The sequence below is a fragment of the Falco rusticolus genome, chromosome 4, assembly GCF_015220075.1.
Source record: "Falco rusticolus isolate bFalRus1 chromosome 4, bFalRus1.pri, whole genome shotgun sequence".
In the NCBI taxonomy this organism is placed as follows: Eukaryota; Metazoa; Chordata; class Aves; order Falconiformes; family Falconidae; genus Falco; species Falco rusticolus.
This window is the reverse complement of record NC_051190.1, coordinates 50,916,454-50,941,903: the sequence shown is the minus strand read 5'-3', so window position 1 is coordinate 50,941,903 and position 25,450 is coordinate 50,916,454. Positions and strand designations below refer to the sequence as shown.

The 25,450-nt window shown below is 51.2% G+C and overlaps 2 protein-coding genes across 5 annotated transcripts; both read right to left on the bottom strand.

Moving 5' to 3' along the window:
- Positions 1 to 696: 696 nt before the first annotated feature.
- LOC119146518 (zinc finger protein 777-like) lies at positions 697 to 6,132 on the bottom strand. Of its 4 annotated transcripts, none has more exons than XR_005103755.1 (5): positions 6,062 to 6,132; positions 5,124 to 5,213; positions 3,251 to 3,371; positions 1,487 to 1,588; positions 697 to 1,259 (listed from the first exon to the last, which is right to left on the bottom strand). XR_005103755.1 is itself a non-coding variant. In XM_037384326.1 (5 exons), the coding sequence occupies exons 1-5, from the start codon at positions 6,093 to 6,095 to the stop codon at positions 1,165 to 1,167; spliced, it is 426 nt and encodes a 141-aa protein (XP_037240223.1). In that variant the 5' UTR covers positions 6,096 to 6,125; the 3' UTR covers positions 697 to 1,164. The 4 variants fall into 4 exon arrangements, 1 of the variants encoding a protein (XP_037240223.1); XR_005103756.1 differs by having other exon boundaries at positions 6,028 to 6,124; XR_005103757.1 differs by lacking the exon at positions 6,062 to 6,132 and adding an exon at positions 5,294 to 5,740.
- Positions 6,133 to 6,933: 801 nt separating this feature from the next.
- LOC119145915 lies at positions 6,934 to 25,345 on the bottom strand. The gene is made up of 12 exons (XM_037382716.1): positions 24,762 to 25,345; positions 24,124 to 24,250; positions 23,584 to 23,685; positions 23,284 to 23,382; positions 22,934 to 23,044; positions 19,945 to 20,803; positions 13,858 to 14,414; positions 13,651 to 13,764; positions 12,561 to 12,656; positions 11,466 to 11,582; positions 11,173 to 11,289; positions 6,934 to 9,074 (listed from the first exon to the last, which is right to left on the bottom strand). The coding sequence occupies exons 1-12, from the start codon at positions 25,125 to 25,127 to the stop codon at positions 8,029 to 8,031; spliced, it is 3,711 nt and encodes a 1,236-aa protein (XP_037238613.1). The 5' UTR covers positions 25,128 to 25,345; the 3' UTR covers positions 6,934 to 8,028.
- Between the last annotated feature and the right edge of the window lie 105 nt (positions 25,346 to 25,450).

The following is a 25,450-nucleotide window of genomic DNA, read 5'->3' as shown; positions in this document are numbered from 1 at the left end:
ACTGCTTTCTTTTCAGTTTACAGAGCGATGTTACCTGTACTTTGCCCTTACATTAAGAATATATCCATGCTCTTTTCCAGAATCTCAGAAATTAAATTGGCATCTTGCCCCCAGTAAACAGATGTTTGAAGCAACTGATTCTGGTCGTTATTTCCACATGACAGTGCTTTCACTGCCACTGCTGCTGTCCTATGACTGAAACTGCTGAACTAATTTTTTTGTTGTTACTGTTTTTAACTCAAACCCAACCACTCACCTTAACCTAAGCTTTTAAAAGCGCCATTTCCTGCTTACAGCTCTGTGGACCATCCTGTTCCGATGGCAACATTTTCTCAGTCTTCCCATACTCAAAAAGCTTTGAGCATTTTCCTGCATTAATACATTCTCCAGCACATGCTGTTTGGTGCACCAGAAGACTTTTTTTTAACAGTGTTTTTGGTACCATCAACACTGCTCGACACAACTCCTCCTCCCAGATATTAATAATCATCTAGCTGCTAATTAAAATCAGGTCCCAATCGATGACCATTAGCCTGGCACCAACAAGCTTTTATGCTTGAACTTGATTCAGTTTAGTAAAACCCTTATCCTAAAGCTTCCCCTACAATCAATATATGACTATCAACCATCATCTCTGGATGGAGGGATTTTTTGATAACCAAATGGAAAAAAAAAAAAAATCTACCCCAGGAAAGCTTCTGGCACACTGATTACATGTATATGTTATGAGTTTGCAAGTGATTAGTGAGTCTCGGTTTTTCCATAAAACTTTTTTTCACATTCTGTACACTTGTAAGGCCGCTCTCCCTGTGTGAGTTCTCTGGTGGCAAATCAAGACTGTGTGGTGACCAAAGTTTTTACCGCAGTCTGTGCATATATAAGATGATACCCGATGATGTTTAGTGTGAATTTGTTTGTATTTTAGAAGTCCAATCTTCAATTTAAAAATTAAAAAAAAATTAAAAATTTCTGACATTCTGTACACAGATACAGTCTCTCTCCTGCATAGGTCTGCTGATAAAAGAGGATCTCTTTGAATTCATTAGGTTCTTCCTCAAGAGAGCTGTTGCCTCTTCTGCTTCCCATTGGATTTGCCTGACCTGTTGCTGAATTATGATGACTCTTGCCTGTTACCCCCTTGTCCAAAATTTGGCAACTCTGGTTTCAGGTTCCTCCTGAGAATGATCCCTGCAGTTCTGCATTTTCTGCACTCTTCGCGTGACTCTGCAACTCGGATCTGATCACAGGACTGCCGCAGCCTGGAACAAAAAGATTCCAAACATTCCCTTTAACTGATGTGATAGAACATAAATCTCCAAAGAACAACAATTCCTGATTCACCATGACCACATCCGTACAAAGAAAACAAGTCTTGGGTAAAAAAGCAGGGATGCACTAGAATCCCCCCTCCCTCTAATCCTACAAGCTTGTGCAGTTTGAATGTGTCACCAGTTTGATTTCTGACAAGTCTCAGGCCACCACGCACCTGCACCAAGACTTGTGGTAATCTGCCTTTCCTCAAAATCCTGCTGATGCTTGACAGGCAGTGTTCCTCTCACCTGGATATTGCTTTTGGGAACAGCATAGTCTGCACAAGGAACAGAACACGGAGATGACAGTTATTATTGTCCTCTGATTTTTTTTTTTCCCCCCTGTTATTACAAAGACATTTCCTAAGCTACTTTAATTGTATCGATGCAGACAAAGGATACGTTGCACAAAGACCCGTCCTGAGGACAGCTTGTCAGCCTCTTCACTCTAAGCTTCTGAGCCCTGTAGTTTACTTGTGCCTTTCTTCTGTAACATGAGTCATTTTTGTTAATTTACATCAAAAATATTGTTCTTTGAGAAAGCAAAAGGCAGTATTTTTCCAGTTGTTCCTAAAACTGTAAGAAAAGACTTAGTGATGCTGTTTTCTAGCAAATCCCTGCACAACCCACTGTCTAAAAGCACATCTCCCTTGTCCTCCAGGGAAAGACCCAGCAAGAGCGTAACAGCAAATGCAGTTGCTCTGGCATCTGCAGAGGGTGGCTGGGAAGCAGGCGAGCAGCATTTGTCTTCCAATTTTTCAACTTTTGAATATAATTTCTGGAATATTTTTGAAAGTTAGATGTTCAAAAGTGGAAAGTCTTGAACTGATTGCACCCTTAAAACCTAATTCAGCTGTTTGGTGCCAAATTCAGTCCTAACTGTCTTTCTGATACATGAACTTATTTTCCCCCAACTAATCCCTCCCCATGCAACACACAGCACATACTTTTTTAACAGATCAGAGCTTTAGAGCAGCTGTCTGCAGACTCTAGCTTTTCTGCTATAAAAAATAGAAGGTATGTAAAGAATAAAAAAGAAAGTGGAATCACATTGTCTCATTACTTTATGTAATTTCAAATTTGCAAGTGCAAAGTAGTAACAGAATGAGGTAAGGCTAAATCAGTGTTTCTTAAATGGAACCGAAGTGTGGCACCAAGTGCAAACTAGAATATGTGACAACTCAGGCTCTAGGGGTTCACAGCACTTGTGTTCCTGCAGTCTAAAGGACAAGTAAAGGCACTTCTAGCTCCTAAATACAGCAAGTTCTTCTTCTGTTAATCCAGGGAATTACCTGAATGCTGAGGAGCCAGTGAGGGCTCACATCTTCAAATTAAAAAACAACTACTTCAAACAAATGTATAGTTGAGCACTTAAAACTAACCAGTAAGACTTCTTCATTTTCTCGGTCATCATTCATGTTATCTAACTATTTCTGCAGCAAAAGTAGTTCAACACTCTTCAGCAAATCACAAGAACAAACATACATCGGGATTTGGGGCTGATGAAAATACTAACAACTATAACAAGTCCACAGGACTCAGGATACCACATGCCACTGCTGCTCCTGAGCTCATGTCTCTTAACCTCTTCCACTCTCCTTTGTTCCTTGTTTTAGTCAACACGTGCATCACCAGCAGCAGAGCCTTCCACTCGCCACTGTTCTACCCGTATCACGCAGACAAGGTATCACCTACACACACAGACTGAGTACCTGACAACAACAGAGCGCAGGGAGGCAGCAGTTGCGGAGGCATTAGAAAAGCCACTGTCCTTCAATCTTTAAAGAAAAGACTGTGGAGCTTATCATCTCACAAAGATTCCGAAGCATCTAAATATTAATTCAGGAGGAATCAAGGGATTTGAGGAGTGACTGTTAGACAAGAGCCAGGCCAGAAACTACATAGATCTGTGAGCCTTCAGCGAGAAAGGAAAAACTAACCTTTACCCAGCGTGGTTAAAGATTCATAATTCTCCTTTATCACCTTCTTGTAAAGTTGTTTCTGCCAATCTTCCAAGTCCTTCCCCTCACACACTGCACCATTATTAAATGTCCCGGGCACCTAAAACAAGGTGTTCAATAGTTGACACCATTAGCAAGCTGTACATCCTTGAAAGCCCTCTTCGTCACACAGTATTAAACAAGCGCTCACCAGCCAACCTTACGTACAACCAGCACACCAACTGAGGGCTTTATACACAAATCCTCTGCTGTTATTTCTGCATGCAACTCAGAATGAGTAAAATTACTTAATAATGTGACTCAACTGAAATTATGATTCTATAATGACTGTGGCAAAAATTAGTCGTAAAAAAAAAAAATCTGTGGTCACATCAATACCTAGCCCCATCAAGGAATTTGGCTCTTCCTTTCACTGAAAAACAGAAAATACTCCAGAGTGTATTTTAAATAAGCCCTGAGGCAGTGCCACAGTCTGTCAGATCTGGCTGTAAGAGTTCTTCCCTAATAATAAAAGTTAACACAAACAAAAAACTAAGCCCTACAAAGAGATTAATACTGTGGTTATTTTGCAATGTATATATACATTCTGCGTACATACTTTGTATCTGTACTTTATATCTACAGAGTACCACATTTCTACATGCTTGTCTTTGAACATGTTTTAATTTGCCTTTCAATCTAATGCCCAGCTCACTGGTTCAGATGTTTGCAGTTTCCATCATGTATAAGCTTGCATCAGGTATAAACTCAATTGTACAAATCTGCTGCCAAAAATTTCATTAATGTGTCACTAGATGGGATCGCAATCCAAACCAAATACACCAGGGAGAAGGTTGAGCAGTTAAACTTTTGTCTTAGCCCCAAACACCCACGCTATGGAAACTCCGCCACCAACAAATCATCTCAGTGACTCTAAACATAATTTTTCCAAGCATGAGGGCTGTCATGTACAAATGCAGCTCTGCAGGGAGCAAATCCATTTTACAGCACAAAGTGGGGCTGCGTTTCTAACAAATAGCACAGATTTTCTCCCTAACATTTAGGCACAAAATTAGAATTCAAGCCCAAAGAGCACGAAGATGCCTTTCATTTCCCCCCAGTTACCAGCCTCCCAGTGCCACCTCCACACTCTGCAGTACCAGGGAGAAAAACAAAACCTGCTGCATCACTGGCAACTTTTTACTGCCAGGTAGCATGTTTCACCTACTGTTGCTTCCTTGAAGTCCTTCATGTGTAAATCTTACTTTAATTTAAGGCAAGTAAATACAATAGCAAACATCTTAGTGCACCCTCAAGTGCTCAGGATTCCAGATTCGGTTTTGGGTTTTATTACTTATCCTACCACAGAAACCCTGAGGTGTGCCAACAAGCCAGTTTCCGTCTTCACCCAAAATGATTTTTTTGGGAACAGCTTCTTTCAACAGACATCTGTTTTTTCTAATTTTTAAGGGGTCAATTTCAAAAGAACTGTCCTCAAAATGCTTTGAACACAGTCGCTGATGCTTGAAAGGCGTTCCCATGTCCTGGCCCATGTTGTGAATCCACTGCTTCAAGAGAGGTTTATTTTGTAAATGGAAGCCATAGAAAGTTACAGTACTGCTCTTGTACGCCCCGCTGGTGGCATTTTGACAATTCAGTGCTGAGCAATAAACCATCGTAAAACAAGAAACGGGAACAAATCAAAAACCAACGTGCCTGGAGGATGGTTTAAAGAGTTTCCAATAAACTTCAGTTGATTGAAATGGAACTAAACTTCTCAAGAAAAACCATGGTTTTGAAAAACAGAAAGAGCTGAGGTCACAAAGAAGTGAAACATGGTGCCAAACTTCACTGCCAGGGACACGGAGCTCACCACAGCTGATGTCCGCTGTGCAGGGACAGAAGGAACCAGGACCGCTTCCGCAGCATGTGGCTTCCCTGCTTCAAAGCGACAGTGTACAACCTGAAAGGCAAAAAGGTTTAAAATCAACTTAATGGACCATTACTGTGCAATTTGCATTTAAAGTAAATTCTGCTACGTACGCATATATATACACTTCATTAATTTGCGTATCCGTGAGGAATTCGCCCATGCTCCACAACAAAGCATGTTATACAGAACGCAGGAACAGAAGGGTGACGGCCAAATAACGTCCAAAAAATGAAGACAGGTTTATCCACGGGGTCTGGACAAGGACTTCCCCACCGTATCAGCTGCGTGCTGGAGGAGGCGAGTCTGGGGGACGTCAGCTCGAGAGGAGCTGCTCGGGCAGACGCATTGAAAGAGGAGAAAACCGCACACCCAGAGGCGCCGTTAGAAAAGGACGATGACAGAAATCATCAGGGCGTAAATGGCTCCGCAGAGCCCACGGGGCACGGCCCTGGAAACAGACACCGCCCGCCAGCAACTCCCCGCCCCACCGCACGGCTCTGGGGGCCGGTGCGGGTCGCGGCCCGCTCTGGTACCAGGCGCGGAGGAAGCCAGGCACCCCCGTGCCATAGCAGCCCCTCCAGCCGGTCTGACTGCAGGCCCCCCCGCTCCCGGCTCCCCGCGCCGGCGAGGCTAAGGCGGCTGTTGCTCCCTCCGGGGCCGGCGTCCCGGCTCTGCGGAGAGGCACTGGAAAGCGGGGCACCCATCGCCCCGAGGCGCAGAGAGCAGCCGCCCCGTTGCGGGAAGCACGCACCAAGCTCCCCCGCGCCGCCGGGCCCCGCCGGAACGGGCCCGCGCAGCCACCAGAGCACAGGCCTCTCCCGCAGGACAGCCGCTCCCCTCCTACCAGCTCCGCCGGTGCCGAGGTGGAGGACACGTACCTCCCCTCAGAAACCCCGTCCGCCGGACCGCCATCTTCCTCCGCGGCGCCGCGCCCCGCCCCTCAGCCGGGACACCGGCCAATCGCGTGGGGCCTCGGCTGTCAAACGCTTTCCGCCCCCTCGCCATTGGCCGCCTGCCCTACCCATGGCGCGCTGTGCCCCGGCCAGCCAATCACCACCAGCGCTTGCGGCGTGGCTTCCCCTACGAGGAGGGGCGGGCGGGTGCATATATTCCCATTGGCCAGCACAGAAAGAAACAAAACCCTGATTGGAGGAAACGAGAGTGACCTCACGGGAAGGGACGCAGGGATTACGACCCCGCTTCTTCTCGTTGTCATAGCAACGGCGGAGCGGCGGCGGCCCGGGCTGGGCCCGGCCGGGAGCGGGGCGGCGAGGCGCCGGTAAACGCCCGGGAGCATCCCGGGAAGCGGCTCAGCCACGTTCCCGCTGGGGGGAGGAGGGGGGCAGGCCCGGGGCCCCTCACGGAGGAGCGGCGGCGGGAAGCGGGCTGCGCAGTCCCGCAGCGCGGGGCTGGCTCTGCGCGTCCCTGGCCCGGGGAGGGGGTCGCGGCCGCAGCTCCCCCTCCTCGAGGGCAGGCTGAGCCCAGGGGCTCGCCCCGCTCCCGCCGGGGAGAATCCTGCCGTTCCCCTTCTCCACTGCCGGTTACTCCCACATCTGAAGCCAAGACCTGTCCTGAAAACGGGGCCCTGGGGGACAGCAGGCCCAGAGCTCCTCCTCCTGTGTCAGCCCCGCTCGTCTTTCCTCTTCCTCCTGTAGAACAACCCACAGCATTTCTCTAACAATTTTATTTTTAAAAAACATGACATTTCCAGCCAACAAGAATGCAGAACAAACTTTAGCAGAAACATGCACATTAAAAAAGGCCGTTTAACAATTTTGTCACAACTGTCTGACAGTGTAGGAGCCCTGAATCAAACCGGGCTCTTGCCTGACTGCCACTGCTGCCGCTTTGTTTCCCACAAGGCTCAATGCCACCGACAACCAAGGTGACCGATGGTACATCCAGACTCTTACTACTAAAGGAATTAATTGTGCCCTTGCAATGTCACAACACATCAGACTGCCAGCAGCACTCTCCTCTTCAAGAGATATTAAAGAGGAGCAAAAATAAAGTTTCTGAAGGAGAATGTTTAACAAGCATCTAAACATTCTGTTTTCACAGGATTCGGAAAATTGAACAAACACAGAAGACCTGTAACAACGTGGCAAAGTAAGTACAACACAACTTTAAGGCTATGCAAAATTTAAACCATATTCCAGGCTCCCCAGTCATTTTACAACGCCAGGGTGAGGATCCAGCCTTCAGGAACTCTCTCTTAATGTTCAGCAGAAAGGAGCCCTAAGAGCTCTGTGATTTAACTGTGGGACCAAGCTGCCTCTCAGGCTCTACTCCCCTCTGTCTCATTGCCACTTCCTGAAGAGGCTTCTTTCAAACAGCCACAGGATCAACGCTTCCTTTCTCAAAGCATTTCACACAAGTAGGTGTCTCCTGGCACTGTTTGGTGGACAATTAGTAACTGACTCACTTGTTTTCAGCCCTGTCCCTGGACTGTGGCCTCTCAGTAGCTGAGGGGTAACATTTCAGCTAGTCTCCAGCCAGAAGCATTACAAATTGTTCTGTGTGTCACCGTCATTTCTCTCTGGCATGGATTCACGGCTCGCAGTAACTCCAAGCATCGCAGACTTCCTACACGGCTCCAACACATCCCAAACAGCTACAGGCACCAGTGAAAGCTGTGAAACAGCTCTGCACACCATTTCAATGTGATCTGTGGAAAATATCCCCCCCACCAACCTTCTCCCTTTGCCTGGGAGGGGGCTCAGGATGGCCGTTCAACAGCCTCCTCCTCCCGCCACAGTCCAGCACAGAGCTGGGGGATCCTGCCACAGCCCTGCAAGGCTGATGGCCAAGGGGGTCTGCGAAACCCCCGGCTGGACGGAATTTTCTATATGGAGTGCATCACAGACCCCCTGATCTCTGTGCAGGGCCAACCGGCCAATGTCAGGTGTGTTTCTTGCATGTGAGTTTCCTGATGTTTCATCAAACTCCTCCTGAGCACAAATCTTTTCCTGCAGAGGGGGCACTGGAAGAGCCCCTCTCCTGAGTGCCGGCGCTGGTGGTTTAGAAGGTAATCCTTTCTCCTGTAGCTTTTATCACACTCAGAGCACTTGTATGGCCTCTCTCCTGTGTGAGTCATCTGGTGCCTAACAAGCCACGAATGGCAAATGAAGCTTTTCCCACAGTCACTGCAGATGTAGGATTTGCCCCTGCCCTGGCTCTGCTGCTGGCCTGCGGGGCTGCCCCGGGGCATGAAGTGCTGCCTGCAGCGGGTGCAGGACTCCGACCTGTCTTGCCCGTGATCCCAGCAGGGGCTGGCTAATGCGTTTTCTGTGGGGAAGTTCTCCTCGCTTTCTGCAGATGGCTGCTCCTCTCCGCTGAGGCTGTTGTAGTCACGAAGCCTGGTGCCACCCGCAGGGTTTTGTCCGCACTCGGTACGGGCCACCAGCTGCGGCCCTGCAGGCAGCCCCTCGCAGGAGGCAGGAGCGGCCCCCTGCCCGATTCCTTTCTCACCCAGAGCACACGGCTGTGGGTGCAGTGGATGGAACACCCTTTCGTTGAGATTCTTCTCACATGCATGGCCCGGAAATATCTCCCCTTCTCGGGCTCCCTGGGGAGTCTGAAGATGATCCTGCTGGGTGGAGTTTCTCTCACATTTGTTGTACGTGCATGGTCTCTTTCCAACACTATTTTCCTGAGTGCTAAAGAAATCTAAGCGCTCATCAAACCCTTGGTCGTACTGAGTGTCACCCCCAAGGCCATTCCTGGTGGTGTTTGTTTCCATCATTTCTGAATTCCACTGACTGTCCCATGTCACTCCAGGACTAGGATCCTTGGAAAACTTCTCTCCAGGTCTTCTCGGTACCTCTGCATCACACACCATGCTCTCAAGGCAATCTTCTGGAGGGTCCCTCTTTGTGTTTTCATCGTGCACTGAAACAGATAGATTTCAGTCTTTCAGTTAAGGAAGCCTCTTAAAGAGTATCCCTCCAAGCCAACAGCCATGCTGAAGTAATAAGATGGGAGGTTTTAATACTGAGGGGAGAAAGTACCATTGTTCCATGGAAACGAAATCTCCAAGAAAACAGAAGATCTTTTTGCAACTTTTTAAAAAAATCTACATTAAAAAATCATTAATGCAATGTCTTATTTTCATCCTCTTGGTCAGATGTCTGAAGTGTGAGGTTAGTTCCCTGACAGAGCTGACACCGTCGCACCTCAGTGCTCTCAGCTGCTCTCCAGACAATCCAGCGAGCACCTAGAGAAGCAAAGGGTCCGAGCCGAGGCACTGAAGCCAGCCCAGTGGCTCAGTGGGGATGCCCCTTTCTTGTACCTTGTGTCTGCAGGCTGGACTTCTGCAGGGAGACACTCTCTGGCTGTGTCCTTGCTCAGACTGCTCGGAGCAGTGCTGCGTAGTGGCAGCGCTCACACCTTACAAGTGATCCCCAGACAGGGAGGCAGCTCTGGCTGGATGCAGAGGCACGCCCAGACTGAGAGCTGTCAGTCAGACTGCCTCTCCTCCAGACGCCTCTCCTGCTTTCCTTGGAAAAAGTTTACAATTCCTGATAATACAACCTAAAAAGGTATCTGGCACCTGAGCCACTTAGACACAGCTCTAGATGTGCCATTGAACAAAACTGTTCTGCTGACCAGCAAATCCCCTCTTTCTGTAATTACTCTTTCCTGTGACCAACCTCCAGTGTTCCATTTTCCAGATTATTTCCACCAATGCTCTTCAGCTTTCTAACACCGTGATTTTTCTGCACCCTAAGGCCTGTGATCCTTCCCACATCTGCAGGTTGCTACAAAAAGACTCCACCGAGCACCATGAAGGACCACAGGTCTCTCAGCAGTGTCAACCAGCCAAGTCCAAAGTTAACTGCGCTACATAAACATCCTGAGCAATTATTTCTCCAGCTGCGTACTGGGACATCAGCACACAAACATGTTACCACAGGCCAAACTCAAGCATGATTTGAGTGCTGTAAAAGGCACCAGCTGCTCTACGGTAATTGTCTAAGCACGTCCTCTCACCCCAGAAACTCCAGATTACATGTAAGCACAAACTGGAAGGCCTGGAACAGGCTTACTCGGCTGGAAAGCCCACCCTGGGAGTGCCCTCAGAGCAGCTGCAACAGGTCTTCCTCAGCAAGGAGTTGGTGGGAGCTGATCCAGCCTTACACCAGGGCAATATTCTGGATGGCCTTTTTCAGTGGGGCAAAAATCTTTGATGCTGGTAGCTCCCATGCAGTTACTGGCACACTGAGAGTTTACCCCTTGATTTACTCTATAGTAACTTCATCACGCGCCATGGATGTTTAAATAGCTTACATGACGTGAAGGAATTCCAGGCTACCAACTGATTTCTACACAGAATATTCCTCTGCACCCCCTCCTCAGTTATCCAAGTGACAGCTATACTGACTGGCCCCAGGTTATGGCCCAGGAAATTGTATTTAATTAATAACCCCATCCAAATTTGCACACCCATTGCCTGAGGCTAAGCCTTGATCCAAAGATGAATCTCTACTAACTCCACGTCAGGCATGATCCATACTTCAAGTGCGCTCTGCAGAAAAACTCCGAATGAATGCTAGCACCTACATCTCCGAACAACACTTCCTAAAATCATTTTGCATTAAAGCTGCCTTCTCTTTTGCTGCAGGACAGCTCTCCCACTTGGGAATGCAAAGTCAGTGCTCTATGTTCATCAGTAACAGGTTTAGACACCACCAAGCCAGCTGGAAGTACAAACTTGATCCATAAAGCCTGAGCACACCACCGTGCCTGCCTTAAACAGACACCCCAGACAGAGCCTGTGACAGTTTTAAGCCAGCTGAAAGAGGAACAAGTCTCTGCCGCTGACAGAACCTGAAATTTTTGTGAACAAATACTAACCAGCAGACTGAGGTTTGTTCCAGTTCTTTCATGGCTTATGTCATAAGGTCATGACATTTAGTATAGTATTAAAAAAAAATGCCCTAAATTAGATTTAGTGTCCCAGAATTCTCAGCTGAAATCCATTACTGACCTGCACTTGGATCCGTAGAGATTTCTTCTTCTTTCTCCAAGTCTTGTCGTTCAGGGCAGCGTGGCTCCTCCTCTTGTTTAATCCATGATAAAACGTCAGTTGCATAAGTCTGAAATCCTGCTCATTGGGGAGAATTTACACAACTGAGAAACACTGGGGAAAGACGCAAAGCACGGAAGATTTGGGAATTCACAAAGGTAAGAAAAGCGCTGACAAAAGCAGGGAAGAAAGGACATCAAAAGCCACCTGAGGGGCAACTCCTGCAGTAGGAGTTTTTACCAGGGAATCCTCACCTGCATCAGGGCCTCCTGGGAGGTCCTCACCCTCTGCACCTGGCAGCTCCCTGGCACATGCTTCTTTGCCTTTCTTGGTCTGACTTGAAGCTTCAGGCTCACAAAACGCTTGCTTGGCTAAAGGAGAAAATTCAAGACGAGCGTGTCACAACTGCATAAGCTCAGGATTTCACAAGGGTGAAACTGGCTTTTGTTTTGGTTTTTGTTGACCCGCAAGTCAAGCTCCCACAATCCCAGTTTCTTAATGAAACCTGATGGAAAAGTCTAAAAATCCCAGTTTCCTACATAGGCAGGAAGCAGAGTAAAACAACAGCGGAGTCAACCAGTAGAGCTGCTAACCCTTTGTAAAGAGTAAGGACAGCCAAGCTCCAAAGCAGAATAGTTTCTTTGTAATACAAAGAGGTACCACCAAATGAGAAGGCAAGAAACAGGTCCCCGGGCTGCGTAGCCTCCCCATACAGCAACAGAATTTCCAAGGAGTTGGTGCACTCGCTCGTGTACACAGAAAAAACACAGAAGAGGCGAGGAGGGAAAAGGCAATCTGAAGCCTCTGGACAGGCAGGAGAGGCACTGCAGCCCTGCAAGAGAAGGCTGCAGGGGACGTGGAGCTAAGGAGCTGCCAGCGTCCCCGATTCCCCCTGAGCCAGAACAGCGCGGAGTCCTGCCTTCATGCAATCACAGCCCCACACGGGAGATGGCACCAGCCACAGACCTCATTCTACCACTGATTTTTGCCTCCTCCAAGTTAACCCATCGGCCCCAAAAAGTCACTAATGGCCCACTGCACTAGATATTTAATCGGCATAGAGCTATAAACTCAAGGGAAGGACTTTAACGGGGAACGAAACATTTCCTATTCTGCGCTGGATTGCTTGGATGAAAACCAGCCACATACTCTGCAAACTGCAAAACTGCTGTGAGAAGGGAAAGACGAAATACCAGCCCTTACTGGTCAGGACTGGTGGCAAGTCTATTCAAAACTTGTGAGCTCTTTGTGAAAGGTTTGGAATACATGAGAAGAGGTGGAGAAAAAAAAAGTGCACCTTGGAATTTAATCCCTGTTTTATTTTCCCTCCAAGGTATGCAGTTACTCACCCGGGCAGGGCTCTTCAGGAACTTCTTCAGCTCCCCTCTCCCGCTGATCTGCAACGCACAACTCCTCCTCTTGCTTAATATGGATTGGGCCATCTTCTGTTAATAGGAACCAATGTTATTTCAATTCCATACAAAAAATTAATTCCGATTCTCATCCCACCCCAGCCACAGCAGCTCTGTCCTGGCTCACATTACAGAGAAAACTTCAGTTCAGTTCTAGTTCTTGCTGACCAATGTCTGTTAAACAGATCCAAAATATTTGTCACAAAACCTTCATCTGTTGTTTGAGCCTCAGAAACACACAAATTTTTCATGCAAGTGTAACGTCCATTTTGTTGTGGCACCCATTAGCAAATGAAAACACATTCTATATGGCCCTGGGAGAGGACAGTGCCACCCGAGTTCTTGTTCTCCAGTTTTGTTTCTTTTTTGGCTCTGCCAGAATTATGCCGTTCCCTTTACGGTCACCATTGGTAAAATGCACACCACTTCTAACCCATCAGAAAAACACTCGTGAGAATTATCAATGAAAATTATTGGGGCGAGGGGGAAGTCTATGAAATAAATGAGGATAAACAAGTATTCGAGGCCAGGCTGGACAGGGCTTGGAGCCACCGGGGCTAGTGGAAGGCATCCCTGCCCGTGGCAGGGGTGGGCCTGGGTGGGCCTTAAGGTCCCTTCAACCCAAACTGTTCAGAGATTCTGTGCTCTGCACATTATCATTCCACCTCCGTCACACAAGCAATGAATTGGAGGCACACTTCACACGTGTAAAACCAACTACATTGTGCACGTTTCTGCACAGGGAATAGAAAGTCCTCTTGACAGCCTGCCTTCAGGCTGGAAAACCAAACGTCATCCCACTTCGACGGGTGAAGCAGGCACAGCCGAACGGCAAGGGGACGGCTGGTGTGACAAAGGTGACCCAGCATCTGGGAGAGGTAGAAGAAGCAGTTTGACGCCATGTGCTGGTAGCGCTGGTAGGGATGAGATGCCCAGCAGCCACGTCTGAAAGATCAGGCTCGACACAGCGAGTGCCCAGGGGAGCGCGGCCACCCCGGCGCTGCCCGGCCGCCCCGAGGCCACTCACCGGCGCAGGTCTCTGCAGGCTCGGCGCTGTCATCACCGCCCTCGCTGCCCGGAGCGTATGGCTGGCTCCCGTCCTCCGCCTGGGCCTGCGCGTCCCGGCCGGCGCCGTCCAGCTCTGCGGGGGGCGGGGGGTGAGCAGCAGCCGGGGATCCCGCCGCCGGGGGTCCCGCCGTCCGCCGCCGGCCCTCGCCGCCCGCCGGGCCCTTACCGAGGGACAGCAGCATGTGGTAGTTGCTCCTCATGACGGCGCGGTGCAGGGCCCGCTGCCAGCCGCGCAGCGCCCGCCACTCACGCTCGCTGAACTGCAGCCACACGTCCTCCAGGCTCAGCGGCAGCCGCGGCGCGCCGCGCCGCGCCGCCTCCCGCCCGCCGCCGGCCGCCCCGCGCCTCACCGGCACCCGGCTGGCCCCGCCGCCGCCGCCGCTCTCCAGCCGCCGTTCCAGCGCCTGCAGCCGGCCGCGCAGGGCCAGCGCGGCCCGCAGCTGCCGCTCCGCCCGCGCCAGGCGGGCCTCCAGGCGGAGCAGCCGCGCCGCCACCGCCTCCGCTCGCCCGACACGGGGACCGGCCATGGCCTCTGCCGCCGGCCCGACGCCGGCGCGACACCGGCGCGACGCCGCCGTGCTCCGCGGCCGCCGCGCAGCGCCCCCTGCCGCCGCCCTGCGCCGCGCACTGCGGCGCCCCCCGGCGGGAGGGCCCGAGGCGCGGGCGGCACCGCACCGCCGAAGGGACGGGGCGGATCTGGGGTCTCCTCGGAGCCGTGGGGGACTAGGATCCCCTCGGAGCCATGAGGGACCAGGATCCCTTCGGAGCCGTGGGGTCCCTCGGAGCCATGAGGGACCAGGATCCCCTCACAGCCGTGAGGGACTGAGGATCCCCTCAGAGCTGTGAGGGTCTGGGGGCTCCCTCATAGGCATGAGGGATCAGGGATCCTCTCAGAATCGTGAGGCATAAGTTCTCTACAGAGCTGTGAGGGACCAGGATCCCCTCACAGCTGTGGAGGACCGGGATCCTCTTGGAGCCATGAGGGATCCAAGGACCCCTTGGAGCCATGAGGGACCAGGATCCCCTCACAGCTGTGGGGGACTGAGGATCCCCTCAAAGCTGTGAGGGACTGGGGGCTCCCTCATAGGCATGAAGGACTGGGGATCCTCTCAGAGCTGTGAGGAGTAAGTTCCCTACACTGCTGTGACCACACAGAATCCTCAGAGCTGGAAGGGATCAGGGTCCCCACAGAGCTGGGAGGGATTGGAATCCCCTCACAGCTGTGAAAGCTTCAAGATCCCCCAGAGCAATGAAGGAATAGGGCACCCTCAGAACCATGAAGCCTGGGGGTCCTCTCAGCTGTGAGGGCCCAGTGTCTCCTCAGAGCTATGGGGGCTCAGGACCCCTCCAGAGCCATGAAGGCTGTGGTGTCCCCTCGTGGCTGTGAGGGATCGCTTTACCACTGACTTGCGAGGGTGCAGGATCCCCTCAGAGCCATGGGGCTTTTCTGTCCTCTCAGAGCCATGAGGGTACAAGATTCCCTCAAGTTATGAGGACACAGCCTCCTCTCACAGTCCCGAGGAATCAGGATCCCCTCAGAGCCGTGGGGACTCGGGATCCCCTCTGAGCCCCAGGCCCACCCTGCTGGCATGCAGTGCAGGGTCTCTGTGGTGCATCTTGGTGTGGCTCTAGGTGCTACCATGGCCTTTGGTGGGGTGGTGGCAAAGCTGTGTGGCGCAGCCTGGCCCTGGGCTGCAGTTTGCAGGACGCTGCCTGTGCAGCTGCACGCGTGACTTGCTGAGGGGGAGCCCCTTGCGGTGGCAGCCCTCTGAATGGTCCCATCTGTGATGGCAGCAGCCCCCCAGCTCTCCTGGTCTGCACAAGCATCAGGAGGAGCTCATGCCTTGGGTATCTTGCACAAACGAAGGTGAAGCTGAGGTGGTTGGAAGTTTTTATTGAATCTTGTGCACTGGGTACAGCCACCACAGGAGAACTCTGCAAATTCAAGTCTTCCAGAAGCATCTGGGATCTCCACTGCAGGTGTCCCCACAGAGACACCTTCAGTTAGGTTGGGTGACACTCCCAGGCCTTCCCTCTGTGACTGACAGCCACCATGTGACCCATGCTCTGCTTGGAATCACCACCTCACCTTATCCTCCTGATCTGGTAAGTTCACTGAACTGCCTGGCAATCAGCTATGAAAAACGGGACCTCCCTTAGGGTAAGAGGTGATCAGAACTGCAAAGGTACAAGTTTGCTTGTACATCACCTCTGTGGCTGACATGCAACTCGGTGGCTGACATTCTTGCTACAGGTAGGTCTCAGGATGGTGCCTATGTCAGGTCCAGCCCAGGAAGGGACAGAAAGGCTTAAAAACCTAGAAACAGTGTTAGGTGACACCTGTTGGTCCCTTTGGCAGGGGACAGGCCTGTGGTGAGAACCTCTCCAGGGGACGACAAGGCTCCTCTGTACTTACATGTTTTCTTCTTGCCTTGCATTTAATAGTTATGTCAGGAGCTGGATGCAGGAGAGCCGGTGTACCTCTCTCAAATACAGAAGCAACAGCGTTCCACAGGACGTAAAGAATTCCTACTTCTATGGGGTAAGATACACAGAGAAGCTTTTATTAACAAAGATCTGAAGTCATAAAGCAATAAAAACATGGAGTTGCTTTAACAACAGCACTTGTAGAATGAACAAAAGCTTGAGTTGCTAGTTGCTCTTAACCAAAATAGTTTGCATTTGCCAGAACCTGAGAATCCAGTAAGATGTTGCTGCCCTGGGTGTACCTTGATCAGTTTGGGTGTTGTGTGTCATCATCGTTTGCGCCCCCCCTTTCTGTGCATGACTTTGTCTTCTTTTGTGAAGAGTATCTCAGCCTAGATATGTGGTTTTGCAGTGGAGGCTGCTGCCCTACTGCAGCCTAAGCTATAGCAGCCCAACTAACAGAAGATCAGGAACAAGTTGCACACTGAGGCATGCTACTCAAGGATGATAAAAGCTCAGCGTTTGTTCATGGAGGGTGCAGACTCCACAATGCATCTCAGTGTGGGTGTAGAACCTGTGCTCTCAAAAAACTACCTCCCTCCCCATCACCACAGCTTCTCTGACCTTCCCACACTTCTGCTCTTCCCTGTAAGCATTACTCTATCTGTGCACAGGGATGTTTTATCTTCCTTATCTTGGTCTTGGAAAAGCAGCACATTTCTGTATCACTTGATGCTTCTTCTTGGATTGTCAAATTTTCGCTATTTAAGCAGCCATGTATCTCAAAATAGCTCTGAGATTTGTTATAAATGTACATATTTGTCTCTGAAATACAAAGGAGCTGGGCTAGAATAGGGCAACTATGACTCACCGTGCAAAATACTGCTTCATCTGTATTATCAAAGGCAGCATCAAGAAGTTATGAAACATGGAGCACATCAAGTGCTTCTGATGCTCAGATGGTGGTTAACATATGAAATCTCCCAGTCAAAAACAGGAGAGTGCTGTAGAGATGGGACATCTGGAGTGCCCATGTTTTCACCACCCAAACACTGATTCTTTTACAGTTGCAGATACAGAGACACCTCTCAGATGTGAGCGTGACATCAGCTGTCAGGTAGCTTCTTCATTTTAACTAATGTTTAATATATCTAATAACAACAAAGTGGTAGGAGGCCGGCACTGGAACATAAAAGCAATAGTGCAACAGGGAAGAGAGATGGCAACATAGCAGGACTTTGATGTTTCCCATTATTGCCTTTTTCTAAGAGACTGAAACAGCCCAGAAAAGGCACCTGTAACTGTAGAATAATCTAAGAGTGCTGCCAAAGTGATCCTAAGATTCAGGATGTTCTGGTCACAGGGGAATCTGTGACAAGCGCCCCTCCACTGCTTTATGTGGCAGCATCTTTATCCCAGAATACATCCCACTCTTCCTGGACTCAACCAGGCTAAACAGATGACAACTGCAACACTGCAGTTGCTGAAAACTTTTTGCCAGCAGCAGGACTGATGTGACCTGCCTGCGGGATGAGAATTGTGTAAGCAAGCTTATCTACATCCTGGTTTTGGATACTCTTACCATTCAGGCCCTGTTTGGATCTCAGATAGGCATACGGAAAAGAGTTCTCATGCTCAGGTTCCACTGCAATATTAAAAAAGGATTAAACAATGAAAACACACTCCATTCTTTTTCCTGATTCAAGGCAGGTTTCTGTCTCTCCATCAGTAAGGCATGATACTACAAACCACCCTTACCAATGGGTAAAATGATTTTTTTAAAAAAGAAACATTTAGAACTTTACAGCTTTAATTTGCTCAAGTTTAACATTATTGTTATGAAAAATCAAGTATCTGCTGCTGCAAATTTAATTGGCATTTTACAAAGAGATAGAAACAGTTCCCTGCCTTGAGGGCTCACAGTCTAAGTAATAAAGGTGTAAAACAGAAATAAGCAGTTTATCTGGAGTCAGTAGAAAGCCACTGGAGAACTCATTCTTTTACCTGCTTATTGGACAAGACCCAAACTGCTCATCTGGGTATCAAATGCCCCACACTGCTACCTGCGAGGAGACCCTCCTCCTTCAGCATGTCAAACAATGGAGAAAAACCAGTCCATGTTCCCTGCTTTATGGTAGCAAGTGGCCACTGAACACCAAGAAGTGATAAAACCCTGTCCTCACAGTTTTCTTATCTGGGGGGGTGGGGGGGTGGGGATGTGTGTAGAAACACGGATAGGTGCACAGGGAAGGGCTCACCACACGCAGATCTACTCAGACACAGCAGAACCTGTGAAATCACAGACCTCAGCAGCACTAGGACAAGAAAAGGTGGCAGGCAGTTAGTCACCAGGCAAACAGCTGCAGTGGCTAAAGATGCTTTGGCACACGTGGCTCTGTGCTAGCTCCCACAGCGTGGGTCCAGAGGTTCACACAGGCTCACCCTGATCTGCTCTGGGCAAGAATCAAATTAACTTAAACAGCCCAGAGCTTGGCCAGAGCTGGGCCAAGGTGAACACAGGAGTGCTCGTGTCTTATGCTCCGCTGGCAGGGCAGGTGACAACAACCTGGAAAGAGACCTCGCTCCTGGGCCAAAGGAGTTTCCAGACTAAAACACCTGCCACAGCAGCCAGCTAGAGCCAGAAGAACATCTCTCTCTGAGGGGACAAGCCTGCCAAGGCGGGGGTGCAGGTGGCTGACACTCTGGGACCAGGAAGCAACAGAAGGGTTTCTAAAGCCATCCCTGAACCTGCACTACACATTTGGGCAATTTACTAAACACATGTCAGATGCTGGGAATTTCTTAACGGTTTGGGATACGATGAAAGCTCATCCTCAAGAACAAAAAACATCTGCACCTCAAGCTACCAGGAGGAGAGGGAGATGAAGACCATAATGAAATACAAAGGAAAGAAGCAGTGTTAACATATAGGCAGTCAGCAGGAAGTCATCCCAACATTCACTTCAGCATGTGAATACAGGTGTACCCCACCTCTGGCTTACGGGTGGCTTCCCTGTTCAGTTCCACTGGGAGCATTGCAGAGGTATGAGAAGCAGTTTGGGCAATGCCACCTTTGGGCACGCTCAGAGGCGACAGACAACAGAGCAAACTCCCCTTGGTCACTGCAGTGCAAGCCCACAGTCTCCAGTAGAGTGCGTCCCAGTGTCTCCAAGCAGTATGTGGCCCTATCATCATAATTTCCTGCAAATTAAATCCAATTTCAAGCTCTAGAGAAGGAACTGAATCTATCTTTTCCAGCTCACTTCCAGAATAGAAGCAGCAGTGAAAACCATATGGCCTGTGCTGAAGCATGGAGAGAGCTGGGAACTGCCTGCCTGCCTCTCTTTGGCAAAGGGGGGAACTGTGCAAGCCATCAGGGAGGCCTCACCCTGTGCACATGTTTAGTTGCCAGGAGCCTTTTGTGAACGTGCAACTCAAACTCACCCACGAAAAGGAGCAGAGCAGAACTTTGTCCAGGGAAGCCTGGGAAACTCCAGATGAATTGTTTCAAAAAAAACCCCAACCAACCAACCAAACCCTCAGCCTTGCTGGAACCAGTTCAGACAGACTAAAACTCAGAGAGGCCCAAAACACTTTATTCTGGAGAGCTTTTGGGGTGGACTATGAGGTACTGTGGCATACCACCACAACGAAGAAAAGGGTAGTGGTGCCAAGGTGGATCCTAATTCTACTTTGCTTGGATCTTTAGGATAAAATGTTAAAGAGCCTTTAATACTGAGCAATGGAGACTGTCTCCTCTCCTACCTCCTCAAGGGGCTGCCTGAGCCTGTGCAACCTAGCAGCTGGGTAGTGGTGCCTTCCTCACACTCTGCGTGACCACACAGTTCCTCTTGCGCAGGTGGTTCTTCTCATGCTGGAGGAGGTGCTGCTTCTGGTTGAGGTGCTTTGGGCACTCGTTGCATTGGTACGGCCTCTCCCCTGTGTGGACCCTCTGATGCTGGAGCAGCTCAGAGGGGTGGGTGAAGGTCTTCCCACAGTATGAGCACCAGAAGATCCTTCCGCTCCGGCCCAAGTGTACGCGCCGGTGGACGATGAGAGAGTTTTCTTTTGGGAGAAGTATTCCTGACACTTTTCACACTTGTAAGGCCTCCCCTGTGGGCAGTCCCTCTGACTTGGCTTGCAGCTGCCGTTGGCGTCAATGCTTTTCATGTGCCTGGGATTGCTGTACACCTCGTCCATGGCTGGGACACTGGTGTGGGCTTTTGCATTCTGGTTCTGCTTGAATCTCTCCTTGGCCACATGGGTCCTGTCTTCTGCACGGGTCCGCTGGCACTGCTGATGGAGGAAGCCCTCCTCTCCAGCGTGTGCACTTCTGCACTGCATGCCATGGCTCTCCTGGTGAGTCGTCACCATCTTCCTCAGACAAAAGCCCTTCCCACACGCTGTACATGAGTGAGGTCTCTTCTTGGGACAGCTACGTCCATAGAAGGTGACAGCGTTGCTTTTGCCAGGACCCTCTTTCCCCAGAGTGGACGGTACCAGCCTGCTCTCGCTCTGGCTTCCCTGCTGCACAGGAGACCTGCACTGACTATCAAGAGGCAGCGCCTTGCTGGGACCTTGGAAAAGCAGGTCCTCCGACTTTATTGCAGGGGGCTCTGAGCTTTGGGGGTGTTCCTCAGAGTCCAGCTGCTCTGTTTGGAATGTTACCATGTTATCTGCTGGAACTGACAAGAACAACAAAAGGGACATTCACTGACATGAGACGCAAGATGTTTCCGAAATGCTTCCCACTCCTTCCCCCACCAGAAAGGCCCATCTCACACAGGGAGTGTGAAAGGCAGCTGTGCTCACAGAACAACAGCCAGCTGAAAGGCCAAAAGAGAGAATACAAGTGAAAAGCACAGGAATGCTTCCCTTTCAGTGGGCCAGAGTGCAAGCAGAAGTGAGGGAGGAGGCAGAGGGAAGTGCTGCCTTCCAAGACAACAGAGTCTGGCAGTTTCCAAAATCATCCCCAGCCGTCTTACTTCCCCTAAGTGCCAAGACCCCATGGACCGGGGATGGACCTTTGCTTCTCTCATCAACACGTCTGCCTCCCTCCCCACACCAACGACTCTGTATTTCTCACTCTTCAGAGAGCACCAGCTCATTCCCCGAGATCCACCTCCCCTCCACTCCCAGGACATGGTGACTCACCTGCGTAACCCTTTTCTTGAAAGGGGACATGCAAACACTGGCTGTTTTGACTAGATACATGCCTGCTGCTGCTCAAGATATGTATGTAACGAGGAAGCCTTCTCTGCAGTCCTCCCTAAAGCAGTACAAATACATTTTCTCCAAGGGTTCGCTGCTTTTCATCTCTGAGCTAGGTGCCTGGGGTTCTCTATTCGTGCTAAACCTATCTCAGATCTTCTCTTGACTCTCATTTCTGCCTGAACATTCAATTTTAGTTGACCTGGGTACATATATGACCCATAGGTGGAAAACCAACCAAAGGTCAAGGATGGAGACTGCCAACACAACCATTTTAAACGCTGTTGACAGTGTGAGGGCAAAATCTAAGCAGGGATCAGCCTCCTGTCTGGAAAGCATTGCTCCCCAGTTCACCAGCGCTTTGCAGTGACTGACAGCGGAGAGATGACAACGTGACACAAGGGGCCTGAGAAAAAGCAGCTAAGATTTAGTCACGGCAGGGCAAATGCCATCAAAAACTGAGCAAGCCCCGCTGACACCTCTGACGTGACACAAGAAGAACAAACAGAAACCAGGACTGAGGGAAAAGAGGTGACTGGTGAGCTGGGGACAGTCTGTTAATAATGGCATGTTTACTCAATTATTGGGAAAAACAGAGCCACCCCAGCTGACCGGTGACTTCCCTAGCCCTAGGTAGCTACTGAGGCACTGCTCTGGAGCGCAGCTCCCTCTTCTGAGGATGTAGCCACCAAGCAGAAGAAATTCCAGGAGAAAAGCAGATATACTCTAGAGGATATGAGACAAGACCCACACAAGGGAGCTGAGCATTCTAGGCCAGGTGCTGAGAAGCCCAGGGGCCGCAGGGAAGAGGCAAGCTCTGCACCAGCCAGGGTCCTGCTGGGGATGGGGGACAGCCTCTTGCTGCAGGATGGAAGCCAGAGGCGACATTCCATCTGGGAATCGGCCCAAACCTCTTCTAAGCCTGCTTTGCTGTGTCCTGTGACAGTAGGTTCTACAGCTTGCACACATAACGATAACAGCCTTTGCCCTGCTTGGTTTAAGCAAATCCCTGCTCTCTGGTTCTCAGAGGGCAAGGAAGAGCGAAGGCTCGTTCCTTCAGTTCCTGCTGTGCACTGCTCAGCCAGGCAGCACTGTGTTGCATCACCCTCTCTGCCATGCCTTCCTTAGGCTGAGGAGTCCTACTGCGTTCAGTCTCTCCCAACACAGCAGCTCACCACCTCGCTGCTCTGCTCTGGACCGCAGCCTTAACTACTGTATTCCTTTCAAGACTGAGTGAGCAAAGCTTCACTCAGTTCCCCAGGTAATCTGGCATAACACCACCATCGCTGGAGAAGACTTTGAGAATTTTCTTGACTTCTATTCCTAAGGATTCCTGTATTCCATTTGATTTACCTCACAAGTGCCTGCCTCCTCACATGCAGGGTCTCATCTACCTAGCACTTCTACATCTACCTACTAGTAAAACTGTCCGTACACTTTCTGCCTGCTTTCCTAACCTCAGCACAGCTCTTGCTCTTTCCGCACTGCCCAAGCTGCCTGTCCTCAGTCCCCATGTCTTGGTGTACTCTGCCCCACAGCAGGAACATTGGGGACTCCCTGCATCTCCAGCTGCACAGCATGCTGCACAACTGCTCGCAACTCACCCACACTGAGCTCTGTAAACTCTGCATTCTCCATGGCTCCCTGCTCCTCTGCACACTGCTCTTCCTCTTGCTTCACAGAGCCCACAAAGCTCAGCTCTGGAATGCTGTGGTCTGGTAAGGTAGAGAGGAAACTACTGGTTATCATAGCACTGCTCGGCTCTTGCCTCACTGTGCCCAGGTTTGCTCCCAGCCACCCTTTCACATACAAGCATCGCTCCAGCACCTCCTGTTCCTACTTCTGGGAGCGTTACTCTGCCACGCAGAGCAGTGGTTTTCCCCTTAACCTCCATTTCAGGAAAGCGTCCTCCCTACCCTTGAGTCCAAACACACCCTTTCCAAACAACGCTCACCAGCTCCAGGTTCCTCCAGCATCGTCCCTCCCTTCAGGCTTTCCTGCGCTCCTTCTCTGCTGTCCTGCCTGCTCTCCTCAAGTTTAAACAGCAGAGGCTCTGCTAATGAGAAAAATCAAACCCATTATGTTTTTTTTTCTAACACCCTTTTACTCCCCCTGAACCTGCTCCTCCGGACATCTGAGAAGTTCCCCCCACAGCAAATAAAAACTTATCACCTTGTGACATCCTCTGTCTGGTGATACCAACACCCAAACATTATGATTGAGAATAAAGCTGTAATTCGCCTCTTGCCTGCACCTGGTTCTGCTGGAATCTCTGGTGAAGCTGCCTCGTCCCCCTCGCAGGGCACTTCTCCTCTCTGAAGCTGGGACAGGAGGTCAGGTTTGGAGATTACATAATCTGTTTAGGGGCACAAATATTAAGGTTTCCATGCCACATCAAAATGGCTGCTGCATCCACGGGAAGGAACATGCTCAGCTGCGCTCCCAAAATTGCCTCCATGGGTGACAACACACCGCTCAGCAGTGCGGCGAGCCCTCCACGGCCCACCAGCAGACAGCTCCCAACCTACCCCGTGGGGAAAGCCCCGCCAGCCCCAGGGAAGGGGCTGTGCTGGCACCAGGCAATGCGGGGGGCGTGGAGGTGACTGCGGCCAGCGCCCACGTCCCCGCGAGTGCCAGTGTGACTGGATGTGACACCTGCTGCGCTCTGCGCTGCCCCCAACAACAGGCACCAGCTTCTCTACCCCTCTACAGATCTGCTTCCCAGGTGTGGGAGAAAGACACCAAGGGAGCTCATCCAGAAGCACTGGTAACTGACTAGAACAGCGATACTTACCCAGAGAGATCAGGGATTCGTTCTTCCCTCTCAGCACGTTTTTGTACAGCTCCCTCTGCCATTCCTCCAGGTTCTCCCAGTCCTGTGCAGAGAAGCAAGTGGCAGTGCTTTCAAACACCACCGGGCCCTGCAATCGTAACAGTGACACACTCGGCACCGGGTCTGGGACCTGGAGCCAGGGTACCCTCCTTTCTATTTATTACTGCCATCAGGCATCAAGAAGGCAAAAAAAATTTCCTGCCTTGGGGCACCCTCAGGACATGGAGTAGCGGCTCAGATATTCTGTTTACAGAAGTTTGCTAATTCTTGGGAGGACAAACTGAATTCCACAATATTCCCGCCTCCCTGTGCGCAGAGCCCGAACCCATCACACGGGACCTGCCGTTAATCCTTAAAACTCGACCACCTCTCCCTTTGCAGGGGGGTACTGCTGGATCTAAACATGTATGTGAGCAGGGAGGTGAGCGACCGCTGCCCCAACGCTTCGGCATGGTGGGCGATGAGGGCGATGAGAAGGTGGGCTGCTCCTGCGGTGCCCACCGAACTGTTCAGGAGATGTCGAGGGGCTGCGCCCCGAGGGACAAAGCGCCTGCGGCTGCCGATGGGTCCCTCAGAGCCGCTAACGAGCTGTTTGTTACCTTGGGGACCGCATCGCCGGGGGGCAGCTGCAGGATCCTAAAATTCTTGTTCTTCAGGAGGTTCTCCATGTTCTCCAGGCGCTGCTGGAGCTGCCTGTACTCCTGGATGAGGGTGCCCAGCACGGCCAGCTTACTTTCCAGCTGGCTCCCGAACTCCACCACCGTTTTCTCGCAGTCGAAGTACTTCTTCTCGGTGGTCACCGTCCGGCGCTCCAAGCTGAGCAGCCGCGCGGCGTGGGCGTCCACGCTCCGCTCCACTGCCTGCACGGCCGCCACCACCGTCCACAGCGAGATGCTGGAGCCGCCGGGCCGCGGGGCTCTGTTCGCGGCGGGCAAGCAGAGGCCGGCCGGATGCGGGGGCTCCATCGCCGCGGCTCTGCCCGCCGGCCGGACACCGGGCCCGGGGCCCGCGGGGCTGCAGCGCGGCTCCTGCCGCCGCCGGGCGCCTTCGGGGCTGCGGGTCAGCAGCGCCCCGGGACGGGCCCGCCCGCTCCTCCCGCCCGGCACCCGGCCCCAGTACCTGCGTGGGGCCGCGGGTACCCCCTGCCCAGGCTCCCGGGCCCGGCCCTTGTCCTCCCCGCTCCCTCCCGGCCCGCCCCCCGCCCGCTCCTGGCACGCTCCCGCCGCCGCCCCGGCCGTGGCACGCCGCTGCCGCCGCTCCGCCTCTCCGCGGCGCTTTGCCTGCTGGG